The sequence below is a fragment of the Oncorhynchus clarkii genome, chromosome 30, assembly GCF_045791955.1.
Source record: "Oncorhynchus clarkii lewisi isolate Uvic-CL-2024 chromosome 30, UVic_Ocla_1.0, whole genome shotgun sequence".
Classification (NCBI taxonomy): Eukaryota; Metazoa; Chordata; class Actinopteri; order Salmoniformes; family Salmonidae; genus Oncorhynchus; species Oncorhynchus clarkii.
In genome coordinates this window covers 35,485,639-35,507,104 of record NC_092176.1, presented here as the reverse complement: position 1 = coordinate 35,507,104, position 21,466 = coordinate 35,485,639, and the positions used below count along the sequence as shown (strand labels likewise).

Below are 21,466 nucleotides of genomic sequence, written 5' to 3'. Positions count from 1 at the left end.
TTTGGGTTTGTGTGTGTTTGTGTTTGTGTGTGTTTGGGTTTGTGAGTGTTTGGGTTTGTGTGTGTTTGGGTTTGTGTGTGTGTTTGGGTTTGTGTGTGTTTGGGTTTGTGTGTGTTTGGGTTTGTGTGTGTTTGGGTTTGTGAGTGTTTGGGTTTGTGTGTGTTTGGGTTTGTGAGTGTTTGTGTGTGTTTGGGTTTGTGTGTGTTTGGGTTTGTGTGTGTTTGGGTGTGTTTGGGTTTGTGTGTGTTTGGGTTTGTGAGTGTTTGGGTTTGTGTGTGTTTTGGTTTGTGAGTGTTTGTGTGTGTTTGGGTTTGTGAGTGTTTGGGTTTGTGTGTGTTTGGGTTTGTGAGTGTTTGTGTTTGTTTGGGTTTGTGTGTGTTTGGGTTTGTGTGTGTTTGGGTTTGTGAGTGTTTGTGTGTGTTTGGGTTTGTGTGTGTTTGGGTTTGTGAGTGTTTGTGTGTGTTTGGGTTTGTGTGTGTTTGGGTTTGTGAGTGTTTGTGTTTGTTTGGGTTTGTGTGTGTTTGGGTTTGTGAGTGTTTGTGTGTGTTTGTGTTTGTGTGTGTTTGGGTTTGTGAGTGTTTGTGTGTGTTTGGGTTTGTGAGTGTTTGTGTGTGTTTGGGTTTGTGAGTGTTTGTGTGTGTTTGGGTTTGTGAGTGTTTGTGTGTGTTTGGGTTTGTGAGTGTTTGTGTGTGTTTGGGTTTGTGAGTGTTTGTGTGTGTTTGGGTTTGTGAGTGTTTGTGTGTGTTTGGGTTTGTGAGTGTTTGTGTGTGTTTGGGTTTGTGAGTGTTTGTGTGTGTTTGGGTTTGTGTGTGTTTGGGTTTGTGAGTGTTTGTGAGTGTTTGTGTGTGTTTGGGTTTGTGAGTGTTTGGGTTTGTGTGTGTTTGGGTTTGTGAGTGTTTGGGTTTGTGTGTGTTTGGGTTTGTGAGTGTTTGTGAGTGTTTGTTTGGGTTTGTGAGTGTTTGGGTTTGTGTGTGTTTGGGTTTGTGAGTGTTTGTGTGTGTTTGGGTTGTGTGTGTTTGGGTTGTGTGTGTTTGGGTTGTGTGTGTTTGGGTTTGTGTGTGTTTGGGTTTGTGAGTGTTTGGGTTTGTGTGTGTTTGGGTTTGTGAGTGTTTGTGAGTGTTTGTTTGGGTTTGTGAGTGTTTGGGTTTGTGTGTGTTTGGGTTTGTGAGTGTTTGTGTTTGTTTGGGTTTGTGAGTGTTTGGGTTTGTGTGTGTTTGGGTTTGTGAGTGTTTGTGTGTGTTTGGGTTGTGTGTGTTTGGGTTGTGTGTGTTTGGGTTGTGTGTGTTTGGGTTTGTGTGTGTTTGGGTTTGTGAGTGTTTGGGTTTGTGTGTGTTTGGGTTTGTGAGTGTTTGTGAGTGTTTGGGTTTGTGTGTGTTTGGGTTTGTGAGTGTTTGTGTTTGTTTGGGTTTGTGAGTGTTTGGGTTTGTGTGTGTTTGGGTTTGTGAGTGTTTGTGTGTGTTTGGGTTGTGTGTGTTTGGGTTGTGTGTGTTTGGGTTTGTGTGTGTTTGGGTTTGTGAGTGTTTGGGTTTGTGTGTGTTTGGGTTTGTGTGTGTTTGGGTTTGTGAGTGTTTGTGTGTGTTTGGGTTTGTGTGTGTTTGGGTTTGTGTGTGTTTGGGTTTGTGAGTGTTTGGGTTTGTGTGTGTTTGGGTTTGTGAGTGTTTGTGTTTGTGTGTGTTTGGGTTTGTGAGTGTTTGGGTTTGTGTGTGTTTGGGTTTGTGTGTGTGTTTGGGTTTGTGTGTGTTTGGGTTTGTGTGTGTTTGGGTTTGTGTGTGTTTGGGTTTGTGAGTGTTTGGGTTTGTGTGTGTTTGGGTTTGTGAGTGTTTGTGTGTGTTTGGGTTTGTGTGTGTTTGGGTTTGTGTGTGTTTGGGTGTGTTTGGGTTTGTGTGTGTTTGGGTTTGTGAGTGTTTGGGTTTGTGTGTGTTTTGGTTTGTGAGTGTTTGTGTGTGTTTGGGTTTGTGAGTGTTTGGGTTTGTGTGTGTTTGGGTTTGTGAGTGTTTGTGTTTGTTTGGGTTTGTGTGTGTTTGGGTTTGTGTGTGTTTGGGTTTGTGAGTGTTTGTGTGTGTTTGGGTTTGTGAGTGTTTGTGTGTGTTTGGGTTTGTGAGTGTTTGTGTGTGTTTGGGTTTGTGTGTGTTTGGGTTTGTGAGTGTTTGTGAGTGTTTGTGTGTGTTTGGGTTTGTGAGTGTTTGGGTTTGTGTGTGTTTGGGTTTGTGAGTGTTTGGGTTTGTGTGTGTTTGGGTTTGTGAGTGTTTGTGAGTGTTTGTTTGGGTTTGTGAGTGTTTGGGTTTGTGTGTGTTTGGGTTTGTGAGTGTTTGTGTGTGTTTGGGTTGTGTGTGTTTGGGTTGTGTGTGTTTGGGTTGTGTGTGTTTGGGTTTGTGTGTGTTTGGGTTTGTGAGTGTTTGGGTTTGTGTGTGTTTGGGTTTGTGAGTGTTTGTGAGTGTTTGTTTGGGTTTGTGAGTGTTTGGGTTTGTGTGTGTTTGGGTTTGTGAGTGTTTGTGTTTGTTTGGGTTTGTGAGTGTTTGGGTTTGTGTGTGTTTGGGTTTGTGAGTGTTTGTGTGTGTTTGGGTTGTGTGTGTTTGGGTTGTGTGTGTTTGGGTTGTGTGTGTTTGGGTTTGTGTGTGTTTGGGTTTGTGAGTGTTTGGGTTTGTGTGTGTTTGGGTTTGTGAGTGTTTGTGAGTGTTTGTTTGGGTTTGTGAGTGTTTGGGTTTGTGTGTGTTTGGGTTTGTGAGTGTTTGTGTTTGTTTGGGTTTGTGAGTGTTTGGGTTTGTGTGTGTTTGGGTTTGTGAGTGTTTGTGTGTGTTTGGGTTGTGTGTGTTTGGGTTGTGTGTGTTTGGGTTTGTGTGTGTTTGGGTTTGTGAGTGTTTGGGTTTGTGTGTGTTTGGGTTTGTGTGTGTTTGGGTTTGTGAGTGTTTGTGTGTGTTTGGGTTTGTGTGTGTTTGGGTTTGTGTGTGTTTGGGTTTGTGAGTGTTTGGGTTTGTGTGTGTTTGGGTTTGTGAGTGTTTGTGTTTGTGTGTGTTTGGGTTTGTGAGTGTTTGGGTTTGTGTGTGTTTGGGTTTGTGTGTGTGTTTGGGTTTGTGTGTGTTTGGGTTTGTGTGTGTTTGGGTTTGTGTGTGTTTGGGTTTGTGAGTGTTTGGGTTTGTGTGTGTTTGGGTTTGTGAGTGTTTGTGTGTGTTTGGGTTTGTGTGTGTTTGGGTTTGTGTGTGTTTGGGTGTGTTTGGGTTTGTGTGTGTTTGGGTTTGTGAGTGTTTGTGTTTGTTTGGGTTTGTGTGTGTTTGGGTTTGTGTGTGTTTGGGTTTGTGAGTGTTTGTGTGTGTTTGGGTTTGTGTGTGTTTGGGTTTGTGAGTGTTTGTGTGTGTTTGGGTTTGTGTGTGTTTGGGTTTGTGAGTGTTTGTGTTTGTTTGGGTTTGTGTGTGTTTGGGTTTGTGAGTGTTTGTGTGTGTTTGTGTTTGTGTGTGTTTGGGTTTGTGAGTGTTTGTGTGTGTTTGGGTTTGTGAGTGTTTGTGTGTGTTTGGGTTTGTGAGTGTTTGTGTGTGTTTGGGTTTGTGAGTGTTTGTGTGTGTTTGGGTTTGTGAGTGTTTGTGTGTGTTTGGGTTTGTGAGTGTTTGTGTGTGTTTGGGTTTGTGAGTGTTTGTGTGTGTTTGGGTTTGTGAGTGTTTGTGTGTGTTTGGGTTTGTGAGTGTTTGTGTGTGTTTGGGTTTGTGAGTGTTTGTGTGTGTTTGGGTTTGTGTGTGTTTGGGTTTGTGAGTGTTTGTGAGTGTTTGTGTGTGTTTGGGTTTGTGAGTGTTTGGGTTTGTGTGTGTTTGGGTTTGTGAGTGTTTGGGTTTGTGTGTGTTTGGGTTTGTGAGTGTTTGTGAGTGTTTGTTTGGGTTTGTGAGTGTTTGGGTTTGTGTGTGTTTGGGTTTGTGAGTGTTTGTGTGTGTTTGGGTTGTGTGTGTTTGGGTTGTGTGTGTTTGGGTTGTGTGTGTTTGGGTTTGTGTGTGTTTGGGTTTGTGAGTGTTTGGGTTTGTGAGTGTTTGGGTTTGTGAGTGTTTGTGAGTGTTTGTTTGGGTTTGTGAGTGTTTGGGTTTGTGTGTGTTTGGGTTTGTGAGTGTTTGTGTTTGTTTGGGTTTTAGTGAATGTGTTTGGGTTTGTGTGTGTTTGGGTTTGTGTGTGTTTGGGTTTGTGTGTGTTTGGGTTTGTGTGTGTTTGGGTTTGTGAGTGTTTGGGTTTGTGTGTGTTTGTGTTTGGGTTTGTGTGTGTTTGGGTTTGTGTGTGTTTGGGTTTGTGAGTGTTTGGGTTTGTGTGTGTTTGGGTTTGTGAGTGTTTGGGTTTGTGTGTGTTTGGGTTTGTGTGTGTTTGGGTTTGTGTGTGTTTGGGTTTGTGTGTGTTTGGGTTTGTGTGTGTTTGGGTTTGTGAGTGTTTGGGTTTGTGTGTGTTTGGGTTTGTGAGTGTTTGTGTGTGTTTGGGTTTGTGAGTGTTTGTTTGGGTTTGTGAGTGTTTGTGTGTGTTTGGGTTTGTGTGAAAAATATATTTAAAAAAATATATATAAACGTTTGTGTGTGTTTGGGTTTGTGAGTGTTTGGGTTTGTGTGTGTTTGGGTTTGTGAGTGTTTGTGAGTGTTTGTTTGGGTTTGTGAGTGTTTGGGTTTGTGTGTGTTTGGGTTTGTGAGTGTTTGTGTTTGTTTGGGTTTGTGAGTGTTTGGGTTTGTGTGTGTTTGGGTTTGTGAGTGTTTGTGTGTGTTTGGGTTGTGTGTGTTTGGGTTGTGTGTGTTTGGGTTTGTGAGTGTTTGTGTGTGTTTGGGTTGTGTGTGTTTGGGTTGTGTGTGTTTGGGTTTGTGAGTGTTTGTGTGTGTTTGGGTTGTGTGTGTTTGGGTTGTGTGTGTTTGGGTTGTGTGTGTTTGGGTTGTGTGTGTTTGGGTTGTGTGTGTTTGGGTTTGTGTGAAAAATATATTTAAAAAAATATATATAAACATATTTAATTGTAAAAAATGGTGTTTGTTGTTTCTCCTTCCTGTCTATTTTCAGGCACCCAGTCAGACACGTCCAGTTCAACACTAGCTCCCTGATGACCACCAACCTCCCAGACAAAAGTCTCCACGAGGGGCCTGCATCACAGACGACGACCTCACAGCCTACTGCAGGTGACTGATAACGCACAGACCCTCTCTCATCCCTCTAACACTGACTCCCGCTAACACTCTAAACCCTGAAGGCTGTTTGATGCTAATGCTATTCATAAACATGGCATACCCCGGTTCTAAGTACTTCCTCAGGCTGTCCTATCCCAATACAGATCCTTGCACAAGAAGATACTTCTCATACTTATAAGCTTTGGGCTTAGCGTACCTCTACTCTGATCTACAGAGAACAATATGCAGAGAGCATTGGCTCATTCTCTCTGTCCACACGACACAGGGGACAGAGAGTAGTGTCTGTTGTTTAACTCACCTCATTCTCTCTGTCCACACGACACAGGGGACAGAGAGTAGTGTCTGTTGTTTAACTCACCTCATTCTCTCCGTCCACATTAGACACAGGGAAGTGATCTGCCACTAGGACTTCTCTGAAGACTCTTCCTCCTAGGACCATGTTCTGCCCATCTGCAGTTCTCACTACGTAGAGTCATCCTGTTACAACATCGGCCGTTCCCAATGACATCCTGTCTTGCTCTTACCCTTCCTACTGACCCACGTACACAATCTACAACCAGGACTTTTATACACTGGCTCCGCCTCTGGACACTATATACTGTATGTTATGTGTGTCTGCATTGTTCTGATATCCTGGTTCAATCAAAAATCTAATCAAAACCAAATCAAATTTTATTTGTCACATGAACAGGTGAAATGCTTACTTAACAAGCCCTTAACCAACAACCAACAATGCTTTAAGAAGTTTTAAGAGAAATAAGTAAAAAATGAAAATGACAAATAATTAAACAGCAGCAGTAAAATAACAACAGCGAGGTACAGAGTCAATGTGCGGGGGGGCACCGGTACAGAGTCAATGTGCGGGGGGGCACCGGTACAGAGTCAATGTGCGGGGGGGCACCGGTACAGAGTCAATGTGCGGGGTGGCACCGGTACAGAGTCAATGTGCGGGGGCACCGGTACAGAGTCAATGTGCGGGGTGGCACCGGTACAGAGTCAATGTGCGGGGGCACCGGTACAGAGTCAATGTGCGGGGGGGCACGGGTACAGAGTCGATGTGCGGGGGCACCGGTACAGAGTCGATGTGCGGGGGGGGCACCGGTACAGAGTCGATGTGCGGGGGGGCACCGGTACAGAGTCGATGTGCGGGGTGGCACCGGTACAGAGTCGATGTGCGGGGGGGCACCGGTACAGAGTCGATGTGCGGGGGCACCGGTACAGAGTCGATGTGCGGGGGGGCACCGGTACAGAGTCAATGTGCGGGGGCACCGGTACAGAGTCGATGTGCTGGGGGGCACCGGTACAGAGTCGATGTGCGGGGGCACCGGTACAGAGTCAATGTGCGGGGGGGCACCGGTACAGAGTCGATGTGCGGGGGCACCGGTACAGAGTCGATGTGCGGGGGGGCACCGGTACAGAGTCGATGTGCGGGGGGGGCACCGGTACAGAGTCGATGTGCGGGGGCACCGGTACAGAGTCAATGTGCGGGGGCACCGGTACAGAGTCGATGTGCGGGGGCACCGGTACAGAGTCGATGTGCGGGGGGGCACCGGTACAGAGTCAATGTGCGGGGTGGCACCGGTACAGAGTCGATGTACGGGGGGACACCGGTACAGAGTCGATGTGCGGGGGCACCGGTACAGAGTCGATGTGCGGGGGCACCGGTACAGAGTCGATGTGCGGGGGGGCACCGGTACAGAGTCAATGTGCGGGGGCACCGGTACAGAGTCGATGTGCGGGGGGGCACCGGTACAGAGTCGATGTGCGGGCGCACCGGTACAGAGTCAATGTGCGGGGGGGCACCGGTACAGAGTCGATGTGCGGGGGCACCGGTACAGAGTCGATGTGCGGGGGGGCACCGGTACAGAGTCGATGTGCCGGGGCACCGGTACAGAGTCGATGTGCGGGGGGGCACCGGTACAGAGTCAATGTGCGGGGGCACCGGTACAGAGTCAATGTGCGGGGGCACCGGTACAGAGTCGATGTGCGGGGGGGCACCGGTACAGAGTCGATGTGCGGGGGCACCGGTACAGAGTCGATATGCGGGGGGGCACCGGTACAGAGTCGATCTGCGGGGGGGCACCGGTACAGAGTCGATGTGCGGGGGCACCGGTACAGAGTCGATGTGCGGGGGCACCGGTTAGTTGAGGTGTTTAAGGTAGTATGTACATGTAGGTAGCGTTAAATGACTATAGATAGATAAGAAGATTGAATGCTGTGCTCACTGTTGTTCAGTCTGGTTTAACCAGGATATGGGGTCTGCACAAATCAAACCAGCTTTTAGAAATCTGTTTGATTTTCCAAACTGAATTAATTTTAAAATTTTGTTTGTGAAGGTAGTAGTCCGTATTTATTTTTAAAGAACCTCATGTTTCCTCATAAAGGTGTAAATGTACATTCAAAGCATCGGTTTTGCTATCCACATTTTGTACAGTGAGTTGTTTAATTGAACTTATGATGTAAAATAAATTAATTCAGAATAAATGCATTGTCATGATGGGATTATATTTTGTTAAAGAGATATTGAACTTCACACTGATACAGTATGCTCCATAAATTGAACAACAATCAACTAATCTTTCTGCTTAGGGGAACACCCCCCTATCCACATCGATGGAACAGTAGTGGAGAGGGTAGCAAGTTTTAAGTTCCTCGGCATACACATCACAGACAAACTGAATTGGTCCACTCACACAGACAGCATCGTGAAGAAGGCGCAGCAGCGCCTCTTCAACCTCAGGAGGCTGAAGAAATTCGGCTTGTCACCAAAAGCACTCACAAACTTCTACAGATGCACAATCGAGAGCATCCTGGCGGGCTGTATCACCGCCTGGTATGGCAACTGCACCGCCCTCAACCGTAAGGCTCTCCAGAGGGTAGTGAGGTCTGCACAACGCATCACCGGGGGCAAACTACCTGCCCTCCAGGACACCTACACCACCCGATGTCACAGGAAGGCCATAAAGATCATCAAGGACATCAACCACCCGAGCCACTGCCTGTTCACCCCGCTATCATCCAGAAGGCGAGGTCAGTACAGGTGCATCAAAGCTGGGACCGAGAGACTGAAAAACAGCTTCTATCTCAAGGCCATCAGACTGTTAAACAGCCACCACTAACACTGAGTGGCTGCTGCCAACACACTGACACTGACTCAACTCCAGCCACTTTAATAAATGGGAATTGATGGGAAATGATGTAAATATATCACTAGCCACTTTAAACAATGCTACCTTATATAAATGTTACTTACCCTACATTATTCATCTCATACGCATACGTATATACTGTACTCTATATCATCGACGGTATCCTTATGTAATACATGTATCACTAGCCACTTTATACTATACTATGCCACTTTGTTTACATACTCATCTCATTTGTACATACTGTACCCGATACCATCTACTGTATCTTGCCTATGCTGCTCTGTACCATCACTCATTCATATATCCTTATGTACATATTCTTTATCCCCTTACACTGTGTACAAGACAGTAGTTTTGGAATTGTTAGTTAGATTACTTGTTATTACTGCATTGTCGGAACTAGAAGCACAAGCATTTCGCTACACTCGCATTAACATCTGCTAACCATGTGTATGTGACAAATAAAATTTGATTTGATTTGATTTAATTTACTTCAGTGGAACTGCGTAAAGTTCTTCTGTATTCACAAGAAGATGCACGCACGCAAAACACAAATAATGTTGACATTTTTCAGCACAATTTTTTATTTTGAATTTATAGAAAATGTATATAAATTACTGTCAAGGCTATTACAACTTATTTGGGCATAAGGCACAATATCCATTTAATGTATTAGAAATTGAACTTAACAAAGAAGTAGTACATTTAAGTGGTTATTCTTGGTTTTAGAGGGTAGGAAGGTGAAACTTACAACTTACAGAGTGCTGTAAGTCTCCCTACCAAGGCCATAGCAGAGGACAGTGTCCAGTGTTTCAATTGGAAAAGCACAGACATAATAAAGCTCGGTGAAGTAGATAAATGAGTCCCAAGTCTCTAGCCCTGTAGGAATGCACTGTGCCCCGTGTCTCACGCTCTGAATGTGAGCCAGAATAATAGTGACCCTGGATGCGATTGCCAACTCTGATCCTCAGAAGTGATCCACATAACAGGTCATGTGAACATCTAGGCACTCAAAATGTTAGTACTGTAAACATAACATTGACATGAGGGGGGCGGTATGAAGGCTGAGGGGGGTATATGTAGATAATATTGTGCATTTACATGCCATGTATCACAATGTATTATTCTGATAATAATTTCCCATTAATAATTAAAAGTATGAAAACATTAGTGCATATTAATTGTATTTAAATATTAGTGCATATGAAAGGTATTTAATTACACTTTAGTGCATATGAAAAGTATTTGGCTTTATTACAAAGGAAGATGGGAGAGACTAATTCAACAAAAAACAGCAGTACCATAACGATGTCTCTTAAAGGAGACCGAGGCTCATTTAGATTTTCCACATCGCAAGGTTGCAGTGTCCATGTGTAAGAAGCGAACATGCATCCTCGTCTCAATATCGAAGGTGTTTAGAATCTGAGGGGAGAAAGGGTAGTGGAATATAAGACTGATATGGCAGTATACAGTATATAAAGTATACAGTACAGCATATAAATAAACAGTATATAGTATACAGTATATAAAGTAAACAGTATAAAGTATACATCATATAAAGTAAACAGCATAAAGTATATAAAGTATACAGTATATAAAGTATACAGTACAGTATATAAATAAATAAACAGTATATAAAGTAAACAGAATAAAGTATACATTATATAAAGTAAACGGCATAAAGTATATCAAGTATACAATATTTAAAGTATACTGTATATAAAGTATACCAGAATTTAAAGACACCAAATGTCCCTGTTTTAACAGCTTGTGTTTGTATAACTCATAGTGAAATGGCATTTCCTTTTTTTTAATGAAACAGACAATTTGAATATCTTGTGCAATACACAATAACACCATACCTGTAGAAAATTTTCAAAAGTGATTCCTTCATAGAATTCATCAGGTTCCTGAAAAACAAAGTAACCCAATTCAAGCAATATGGCATGATGACCTGTTCTTAGGCACGGCACGAAGCAGTACACAGTAGAACAGTACTTTGCACTTCAAAATAAGGTGTGGTTCACTGTAATTAATCGCGCTATCAGCATATCTTACTCATATACCTACTTCATCAACTATTTGATCAGTAGTACAATAAAGCAGTGTTAGTGATATCCCCGTTACCATTTTGCCCCTTGTAGTGCTTGCCACTTCCAGCATGGCAGCGTCTGCGATGGCTTTGGCGGTCTCCTGTCCGATAGTGCCAGCCTTAGATAGGAGCTCCTCCACCACCTAGATAGAAAACAGCACAATGGTCCATAAAACATTTATTAATTTATTGTGTTATCTTGAATTTCTGATGTACACACAATTCAGCTTTAAAGCTGCCATGAATATTGGAATAAACTCAATTTATACTAAAATGGTCAATGATAAACCGTCCATCACAAAGCGTCACAGGGATAGGAGTGCTGACAGGATCAGTATTGCGTTTTAGATCCTAATGTAAAAGATTACTATGTGGACAGGGGGACCTGATGTTACATCAGCACTACTTCTCTGAGACACTTTGGGGGAATTCCGACCCGAGTTAAACACACCGTAAATGGAAAGTCCCTTATATGCACTTTTCTCTCTATGAGTATACTAACCTTGAGAATAGCATGCTATTCACCCTGCTGTTCGTTTGGGGTGGAGATCAAATAAATGAAGGTTTGGCTGTGGTGTCTACAGATACACCGGATTCTGACCTTGACTTAATTCCCACCTTTACATGCGATGAAACTGTGAATAAGGGCGAGAAACCTGTCGGTTCCAAGTGGAACAACATCAACTTTATTTTTTCTGATGGAAATAACACCATTCTCCATGCACTGCAATTTACAGATTGATAAGAACTATTGATAAGAGCTAGGTAAATGAGTAAGCCGTAATGACAGGACCATTGTCATCACAGTTCCATGATTATTTGGGTAGATTTCTAGGACTACTGTTCAACCCCTATTGTACACTGTTCTCACCTTCCAATATGTAATGGATTGAACAATTGAATATGGTAACTTTCAGGATGAATCAAATAAATGTATTTTATTTGATTCATAAATACTTTCCTAACCCTAAATAATATACAAGATCAGAGTATTTTTAAATCTACCAATTGGTTCTGAAACAGAGATGAATATGCATATATTTAGATGGCTTTCATTAATTGATCCCTAATATTCTGAACCCTTCTCTCCATAAATTTTAGTGAGTCTGTCAAGAAAATTCAAATTAAAGATAGGCCTACACTAAATTCAAAGGGATGGCTTCAGATAAATTTACTGAAAAACACATTGAATGAAAACTCCACGAGAAAATCTGTTGGCTAGCAAGTGGGAGGGTTTTCAGCAGTTGAATTAAATGAATTCAGTGCGCCAAGGGAACCATGCCTGCAAAGCCTGTTACGCACCAGCACAAGGTGAATACCAACTGCTGAGAAGTGTGTAGGAAAGGCGTACATTTCCCAAGTCTGAATCGGGCCCTTTGTGAATACAGGCCCTGGGCCTGGAGGACTATGGTGAGGAGAGAGAAGTAAAGGGAGGCGTTACCCGTCTGTACTCCTCCAGGTTGATGGTGCCGTCGCTGTCTGTGTCATGCATGTTGAACAGAACTGAAGAGACAATAAAGAGGAACAAGCTAAACAGTATGTTTTTTACCAAATATTTTCTCCCCAAATATAGTGTAACTTAAGGGTCTCTTACTATCATTGTTCAGGGGAAGGATATGACTCTAATGGCTCTAATGACTCTAATGAATGATTAGAAAACAATTTGCCTCTGCGATTCAGCCATGATTATGAGGATCAAGACAGACTGGCTGGTGCACTTTAGGCCCTATTTAGATTCTAGACAAGAGTATGATTACTGAACTGAAACTTTGTTAGAATTCATATCTACGCTTGAAGAATTGCCCTTAGAATAGAAACTCAGAATATGTTATTTTTCTTCAATTATAAATCTTGGTGTTGACTTAGTATCAAACCCATGTATTCTGCATGACTCAAGACCACGTTAGCTCACTGAGTTAAAGCCTAGGAATTAGCCCAGGGTACTAACCCAAGTCTTAGACAATCTTACTTTACTCATCACCAAACCAAACTCACATCGTAGTTTCTCCCTCCTCAGGTTCTCCCTCTCCTCCTCCGTTAGGCCCATGGCTGCTGGGCGGAAGTGAGTCATCACCATAAGGAACTCCTCAAAGCCAATCTCCTGGACAGTACCCGTCTCATTCTGATGGAGGTTTCTGGATCAGGATACAGGGGAGGCATTTAGCTGGTTAAACCAGGCTCACCAGTGAGGGCAGGGTTCAGTTTGGTTCAACCAAACAGTTAGAGAGGAATACAGTCACAGTTACATGGCAATTCACTGACTGCCATGTGCTGAACATGCTTCACGACTAAAGCCTTCACAGCATCACTGATTACTTCATGAACAAAACTCTTGTCTATGTGTAATAACGTGGTTATAACAGTCAATGGCAGTAAAGATGTATTGCATGAGTGATTTCAATATTTTCATTATTTTATTTTATTTTATATATTTTTGTACCTATTTTTCTCCCCAATTTCGTGGTATCGAATTTGTAGTTACAGTCTTGTCTCATCACTGCAACTCCAGTACGGACTCGGGAGACGCGAAGGTCGAGAGCCGTGCGTCCTCCGAAACACAACCCAACCAAGCAGTACTGCTTCTAGACACAATGCCCACTTATCCCGGAAGCCAGCCACCACCAATGTGTCGGAGGATATTTTCAACACTTTGGCTATATACTCACCTTTTATCAAAGAATGCATTAATAATTTGAGCCCGGATTGGATTGTTATCTAGAGCAGGGATGCTGGCCAAATCCTCTCGACTGCAGAAGAAACATGATATGACAATATGTTCGCAACAAGTCAACAACAAAACAGAAAACATGATATGACAATATGTTCGCAACAAGTAAACAGCAAAACAGAAAACATTATTATTAAACAGCAAAACAGAAAACATTATCAACTATTAATCAAAGTTAAAGGGCGTCTTTATTTCTAAAGGTCAAGGTTATTGTTCTGTCAATACATATAATTTAAATTCAGTACAGTACAGAATATCAAAAATAAATACTTGCACACTCCCTCTTTCTTTTTAAAGGGAACGCATGTGCAATCTATCACTATGTCACTATGCAAGGCAACCTGCCAATGATGAGTGATTGTGTGTGTGTGCGTGTGTGCGTGTGTGCGTGTGTGTGTGTGTGTGTGTGTGCGTGTGTGCGTGTGTGTGCGCCTATGTCTGTGTGTGGCCATAACATATATACCCACAATGCAACACATTCAAGAGGACTTAGCAGGCACTATTTTAGGCCTAGATTCAATCAGATCATGCGTTAACCGACGATAGCCGACACCCGCATAGCTGATGTTTTGGAGGTGTCGGAGGTGGAACTGCTGAGCAGCTGCTCTTGTTCATTGTCACGAAGCCACACTCATCTCATCCCACTAATATTAGTTCAGAAGGAGAAAGTGTGGGCGATATAGAAATAATGACACTCACATTTAAAATAATTTGACAAAATTATGAGGATTTCTATCGGCCTAATCGAGGTGTAGATTACATCTCACATTAAAGTGTTCAAACTTGTAAACAAGGCTGCATGAGATTTCTCATAATGCGACTCCGTGCAGGCAGGTGTAGATTTACAGTGGGGCAAAAAAGTATTTAGTCAGCCACCAATTGTGTAAGTTCTCCCACTTAAAAAGATGAGAGAGGCCTGTAATTTTCATCATAGGTACACTTCAACTATGACAGACAAAATGAGAAAAAAAATCCAGAAAATCACATTGTAGGATTTTTTATGAATTTATTTGCAAATTATGGTGGAAAATAAGTATTTGGTCACCTACAAACAAGCACGATTTCTGGCTCTCACAGATCTGTAACTTCTTCTTTAAGAGGCTTCTCTGTCCTCCACTCGTTACCTGTATTAATGGCACCTGTTTGAACTTGTTATCAGTATAAAAGACACCTGTCCACAACCTCAAACAGTCACACTCCACGCTCCACTATGGCAAAGACCAAAGAGCTGTCAATAGGTAAGCAGCTTGGTTTGAAGAAATCAACTGTGGGAGCAATTATTAGGAAATGGAAGACATACAAGTGTCACGACTTCTGCCGAAGTCGTTGCCTCTCCTTGTTCGGGCGGTGCTCTGCGGTCGACGTCACCGGTCTTTTAGCCATCATCGATCCATTTTTCATTTTCCATTGGTTTTGTCTTGTCTTCCCACACACCTGTTTTCAATCCCATCCATTACCTGTTGTGTATTTAACCCTCTGTTTTCCCTCATGTCTTTGTCAGAGATTGTTTATTGTCAGTGTAGTGTTTATTTGTATAGGTGCGCGACGGGTCTTCGTACCCATATCTGTTTTATATTCATTTTTCTTATTAGTGTTATGGAGCATGTTACTTGGAGATTGATTAAAAGACTCCATTTTACACTCCGTTTGACTCTCCTGCGCCTGACTTCCCTGCCACCTATACACACGTCTCTGACAACAAGAGGTCCTGGAGTGGCCTAGCCAGTCTCCAGATCTCAACCCCATAGAAAATCTTTGGAGGGAGTTGAAAGTCTGTGTTGCCCAGCAACAGCCCCAAAACATCACTGCTCTAGAGGAGATCTGCATGGAGGAATGGGCCAAAATACCAGCAACAGTGTGTGAAAACCTTGTGAAGCCTTACAGAAAACGTTTGACCTCTGTCATTGCCAACAAAGGGTATATAACAAAGTATTGAGATAAACTTTTGTTATTGACCAAATACTTATTTTCCACCATAATTTTCAAATAAATTCATAAAAAATCCTACAATGTGATTTTCTGGATATTTTTGTTTTCCTCATTTTGTCTGCCATAGTTGAAGTGTACCTATGATGAAAATTACAAGCCTCTCATCTTTTTAAGTGGGAGAACTTGCACAATTGGTGGCTGACTAAATACTTTTTTGCCCCACTTTATAAAGGTGGGAGCACATGCATTGTCAAGGTCTCCATTCTTACTGTTCAACTTACATTTACCATTTACTAACTAGAAGTTTCTTTGGCATCTCATGTTCTCTTTACAGTGCCTTGCGAAAGTATTCGACCCCCTTGAACTTTCACCTCTGGCTGTTGCTCAGGACCCAATAAACTGAAGCGGTGATAAAACTGTATGGAGCTGAGGTCCATGGGGCATGTGTGGACACAAACCAGAAGTGGAACGACATTTATTTTATTAATGCTACAGCACTGCCATAACAAATCAAAAACAGTCGTTTTTACACAACGAGAGTGCACATTTTTTGACCAGAGCCCCGGTGAAAAACAGCTCGAGCTCAGTGAGGTTGGATGGAGAGTATTTTGAACAGCAGTTTTCAGTTCTTTCCACAAATACCTGTAGCTTTGAGTGAATTCGTGTTATTGGTGGCTATAACACCTGGACATTTTGGTTTATATGAGGGCAGAAGCAGATGAAAACCTTTGCCACCTGCTCTTGCTGTTTTACCTGTCTTTGTTGGTGTGTATCTTCTCTGATCATGTCTCACTGCTTCTCTGTTAGTTCCCTCTGTAATTAATTGTTTTGAGACACCACTGTTGCTCTGGTAATCTAGTAAATATGAAATTACAACTTCCTCAACCCAATTTTAACCATCTTCCCTGTCCCTGCTGAAGAAAAGCAGGCCCAAACCATGATGCTGCCACCACCATGTTTGACAGTGGGGATGGTGTGTTCAGAGTGATGAGCTGTGTTGCTTTTACGCCAAACATAACGTTTTGCATTGTTGCCAAAAAGTTCAATTTTGGTTTCATCTGGCCAGAGCACCTTCTTCCACATGTTTGGTGTGTCTCCCAGGTGGCTTATGGCAGACTTTAAACGACACTTTTTATGGATATCTTTAAGAAATGGCTTTCTTCTTGCCAATCTTCCATAAAGGCCAGATTTGTGCAATATACGACTGATTGTTGTCCTATGGACAGAGTCTCCCACCTCAGCTGTAGATCTCTGCAGTTCATCCAGAGTGATCATGGGCCTCTTGGCTGCATCTCTGATCAGTCTTCTCCTTGTATGAGCTGAAAGTTTAGAGGGACGGCCAGGTCTTGGTAGATTTGCAGTGGTCTGATACTCCTTCCATTTCAATATTATCGCTTGCACAGTGCTCCTTGGGATGTTTAAAGCTTGGGAAATATTTTTGTATCCAAATCCGGCTTTAAACTTCTTCACAACAGTATCTCGGACCTGCCTGGTGTGTTCCTTGTTCTTCATGATGCTCTCTGCGCTTTTAACGGACCTCTGAGACTATCACAGTGCAGGTGCATTTATACGGAGACTTGATTACACACAGGTGGATTGTATTTATCATCATTAGTCATTTAGGTCAACATTGGATCATTCAGAGATCCTCACTGAACTTCTGGAGAGAGTTTGCTGCACTGAAAGTAAAGGGGCTGAATAATTTTGCACGCCCAATTTTTCAGTTTTTGATTTGTTAAAAAAGTTTGAAATATCCAATAAATGTCGTTCCACTTCATGATTGTGTCCCACTTGTTGTTGATTCTTCACAAAAAAATACAGTTTTATATCTTTATGTTTGAAGCCTGAAATGTGGCAAAAGGTCGCAAAGTTCAAGGGGGCCAAATACCTTCGCAAGGCACTGTAGGTATAATGCCAGGAGCTACTTGTGGATTTGACAGCTCTAACACAGTTTCACCTCCGACACCGCCAAAACAACCGCTATGTGGATGTCGGCTAAAGCGGATCTGATTGAATAGTACCCTTAGTTTAGGTAAATAAAACTCAAACTGTTTTCAATGAAGAGGTGATGTGTTATGAATACATGGATATGGGTAACAGACAATGATGAACTGACTATATGTTGGTGTTGGTGACTATATATTGGTGTTGGTGGACTGTATCAGGGCGTTGGTGGACTGTATCAGGGCGTTGGTGGACTGTATCAGGGCGTTGGTGGACTGTATGAGGGCGTTGGTGGATTGTATGAGGGCGTTGGTGGACCGTATGAGGGTGTTGGTGGACTGTATGAGGGCGTTGGTGGACTGTATGAGGGTGTTGGTGGACCGTGTGAGGGCATTGGTGGATTGTATGAGGGCGTTGGTGGACTGTATGAGGGCGTTGGTGGATTGTATGAGGGCGTTGGTGGACTGTATGAGGGCGTTGGGGAACTGTATGAGGGCGTTGGTGGATTGTATGAGGGCGTTGGTGGACTGTATGAGGGCGTTGGTGGATTGTATGAGGGCGTTGGTGGACTGTATGAGGGCGTTGGTGACAATACCTTAGTGTCTCCTCATTGTTACTCAGCTGTCTGAATCTCTTGTTGATGTTGCCAATCTGCTCCAGGGAAACTGAAAGAAACCAATCACAGTAGTTTAGAGCAGATTAGCATTAGCAATTTATCAGTAGTGAGCCACTTAAGACTTAAAGTCCTAATAACTTGAGAGCATTGTATTTCCAGATACACCGCCCTCCTAGACTGGTTGGATATCTTTACACTGCTTTTCATTTTCATTCAAGCTTTCCTTTTGGATTCTATATGTTGTGAAATGCAAAACATGTAAATGAACTATAGCAAAAAATAAGGTGCAAACAGGTACAGAACAGATAGACCTGTTCAGAACTGTGACAACAATGGGCCTACGACACAATCAGCCTGATGATAAAAACACAATCAGCCTGATGATAAAAACACAATCAGCCTGATGATAAAACACACTCAGCCTGATGATAAAAACACAATCAGCCTGATGGAAAAACAAACACACTGGTGTGATTATATTTGCATTCAAAGGGAACGTTGAATTATTGACTTATGTGTGGGCTAATGTCTTCACATGAGCATTTGAATGTTATGGTTGTTAGATACAGTTATAGAACCACAGTTTGTGATATTTGGAAGAGGGTATTTAGCCGACAATAGTGTTTATTTTAAAGGAGGAACTTGCTTCGCCTCTCAGTGCCTGTTAAGAGCACACACTCAAATGGATATTTACAGGAGCAACAACTACTGTAGGTGAATATGCTTCAGTAACCACAGAACAATAGGCTACCACACACTAGACTTTGCACAGGCAGGTGTAGAGATTAATGTAGGTGGCGGTGCATTCATTGTCAAGATCTCCATTCTCACTTTACACACATGGTAATAAACTTAAGTTGGAATTTTATTGGAAACGGTCGATGATCAATCAGAGTATTATTATCAGTCTTCATTGAACTCTCTCACCCTCTCTTCTGAAAATCAGTCATCCCGTTTATGAAAGCAGCCAGCTGATAAGATTAGCAGATCAATGTTCCAAACACCTAACTACCACTTCAAACCTGTACGTGTTATACACTGAGGGGAAGCTAACCTGTACTTCATCCACGTGTTATACACTGAGGGGAAGCTAACCTGTACTTCATCCACGTGTTATACACTGAGGGGAAGCTAACCTGTACTTCATCCACGTGTTATACACTGAGGGGAAGCTAACCTGTACTTCATCCACGTGTTATACACTGAGTGGGAAGCTAACCTGTACTTCATCCACGTGTTATACACTGAGGGGAAGCTAACCTGTACTTCATCCACGTGTTATACACTGAGGGGAAGCTAACCTGTACTTCATCCACTTGTTATACACTGAGGAGAAGCTAACCTGTACTTCATCCACGTGTTATACACTGAGGGGAAGCTAACCTGTACTTCATCCACGTGTTATACACTGAGGGGAAGCTAACCTGTACTTCATCCACGTGTTATACACTGAGGGGAAGCTAACCTGTACTTCATCCACGTGTTATACACTGAGGGGAAGCTAACCTGTACTTCATCCACGTGTTATACACTGAGGAGAAGCAAACCTGTACTTCATCCACGTGTTATACACTGAGGAGAAGCAAACCTGTACTTCATCCACGTGTTATACACTGAGGGGAAGCTAACCTGTACTTCATCCACGTGTTATACACTGAGTGGGAAGCAAACCTGTACTTCATCCACGTGTTATACACTGAGGGGAAGCTAACCTGTACTTCATCCACGTGTTATACACTGAGGGGAAGCTAACCTGTACTTCATCCACGTGTTATACACTGAGTGGGAAGCAACACTTTTCACTTCCAAAAACACTGTGATATTTGTTGGACTGTCAATACATTTTTAGATACATAATTGACAGTGCAATATTGAAATTATACTTTTTACTACAAAGTAAAAAATCTGACTATAGAGTAACCTGTAGACTCAACATATTAATCTTGCATGGAGCCATATTGGCAAGTTGCATGACATTCTATACATCTGGTTCAATAAACAGTGGTCCCTCTGTCCTTACCTACCACCCTCTAATCAAATTTTCAATTGAATGACGGAAGGACAATCCAACTATTGTCTATTCATGTGAAAACAGCCAGAATACAGCATCTCATTCTGTGCTCTTCAGAAGACTGACCAAAGAAATGTGACTATGCAATTCAGAATTATAGTTTGAAATATGAACTGAGGAGGCACTTCTAGATTTGCTACACTGCCCCGGTCAACTGTAAGTGCTGCTGTTATTGTGAAGTGGATACATCTAGGAACAACAACGGCTCAGCCGCGAAGTGGTAGGCCACACAAGCTCACAGAACGGGATCGCCAGGTGCTGAAGCGCATAGCACGTACAAATCGTCTGTCCTCGGTTGCAACACTCACTACTGGGTAGCAAACTGCCTCTGGAAGCAACTTCAGCACAATAACTGTTTGTCAGGAGCTTCATGCAATGATTTTACTTTTGCCTAGCAGCCGCACGCACACAAGCCTAAGATCACCATGTGCAATGCCAAGCATCGGCTGGAGTGGTGTAAAGCTCGCCGCCATTGGACTCTGGAGCAGTGGAAACGTGTTCACTGGAGTGATGAATCACGCTTCACCATCTGGCAATCCATTAGACGAGTCTAGGTTTTGCGCATGCCAGGAAAACGCTACCTGCACCAATGCATAGTGCCAACTGTAAAGTTTGGTGGATGATAAATAATGATCTGGGGCTGTTTTTCATGGTTCGGGCTAGGCCAATTAGTTCCAGTGAAAGGGAATCTTAACGCTACAGCATACAAAGACATTCTAGACAATCTTGTGCTTCTGTGGCAACAGTTTGGGGAAAATGTTCCTGTTTCAGCATGACAATGCCCCCATGCACAATGCGAGGTCCATACAGAAATGGTTTTTCAAGTTCAGTGTGGAAGAACTTTACTGGCCTGCACAGAGCCCTAACCTCAACCCCATCTAACACCTTTGGGATGAATTGGAAAGCCAACTGCGAGCCAGGCCTAATCGCCCAACATTACCCGACCTCACTAATGCCCTTGTGGCTAAATGGAAGCAAGTCCCTGCAGCAATGTTCCAACATCTAGTGGAAAGCCTTCCCAGAAGGGTGGAGGCTGTTATAGCAGTAAAGGGGTTACCAAATTCCATATTAATGCCCATGATTTTGGAATATATTCAGTGAGCGGGTGTCCACATACTTTTGGACATGTAGAGTGTTTTCCCTTCATCAAAGTTTAGTCTATTTATTGATAAACAAGGAGTTATTTTGCATTTGATTATAATCAAATAGAAAGTGAAATAAAACTGTTTTGTAAAGCCTAGGCTACTTACATCCAGTTCGATCAGCCAGATCTTGGAACTCGTGTTCAGTGCCCGCAGACTGCGAGGCTCCCATTGCGATTATTCTCAAAAGAGCTGCAATTGCGCATTGAAGTTCTTTCAGGAGCGAACTATGATCTTAACCGCAGGTAAAACTACTTGAGTTGTACTGTCCTCACTAGTACCAAGAAGCTCTTTCCTCTGCTTTCATAAGGAAGTTAGTAACATACTCTTTATTATGGTCCATTGGGAGAGACGCTGTGCTGACTTCCCCAAGGTCCTAAAACAGTGTACCATTGTGGAGGAATATATATCGATTTTTTTTACATGAGTCAATTCAGAATGAATCGACTGTGTCCTTGAATTAATTACTGGTAATGTGACGGATGCACAATCAGTCATTAATAGCAGAATGAGACTTTCATTTCAAATGTAATCTTTGCGTGTAGTGAAAAGGTATTGTCAGAGTGTAACGTCACAGACCCTTATCTTTCAAAAACATATACCTACTATATTCAAGTCAGAGAACATTCTAGAAGAAATAACAGAAAAAAAAACTGCAGTAGGCTT

General features: G+C 42.8%; 1 protein-coding gene across 1 annotated transcript; it reads right to left on the bottom strand.

Moving 5' to 3' along the window:
* Window positions 1–8,833: 8,833 nt before the first annotated feature.
* LOC139389632 (calcineurin B homologous protein 3-like) lies at window positions 8,834–21,240 on the bottom strand. Its single transcript, XM_071136495.1, has 8 exons — window positions 20,909–21,240; window positions 17,567–17,636; window positions 13,037–13,117; window positions 12,366–12,505; window positions 11,812–11,873; window positions 10,406–10,513; window positions 10,141–10,188; window positions 8,834–9,700 (listed from the first exon to the last, which is right to left on the bottom strand). The coding sequence occupies exons 1-8, from the start codon at window positions 20,970–20,972 to the stop codon at window positions 9,611–9,613; spliced, it is 663 nt and encodes a 220-aa protein (XP_070992596.1). The 5' UTR covers window positions 20,973–21,240; the 3' UTR covers window positions 8,834–9,610.
* Window positions 21,241–21,466: the final 226 nt, after the last annotated feature.

Excerpts from the sequence above, each read along its gene's own strand:
- LOC139389632 (XM_071136495.1), bottom strand. The coding sequence starts at position 20,972 with ATGGGAGCCTCGCAGTCTGCGGGCACTGAACACGAGTTCCAAGATCTG. Across the intron at positions 17,637-20,908 it reads TCTGGCTGATCGAACTGGAT|TTTCCCTGGAGCAGATTGGC; the intron begins GTAAGTAGCCTA and ends GGTTTCTTTCAG. Across the intron at positions 10,514-11,811 it reads ACCTGGAGGAGTACAGACGG|GTGGTGGAGGAGCTCCTATC; the intron begins GTAACGCCTCCC and ends TTTTCTATCTAG.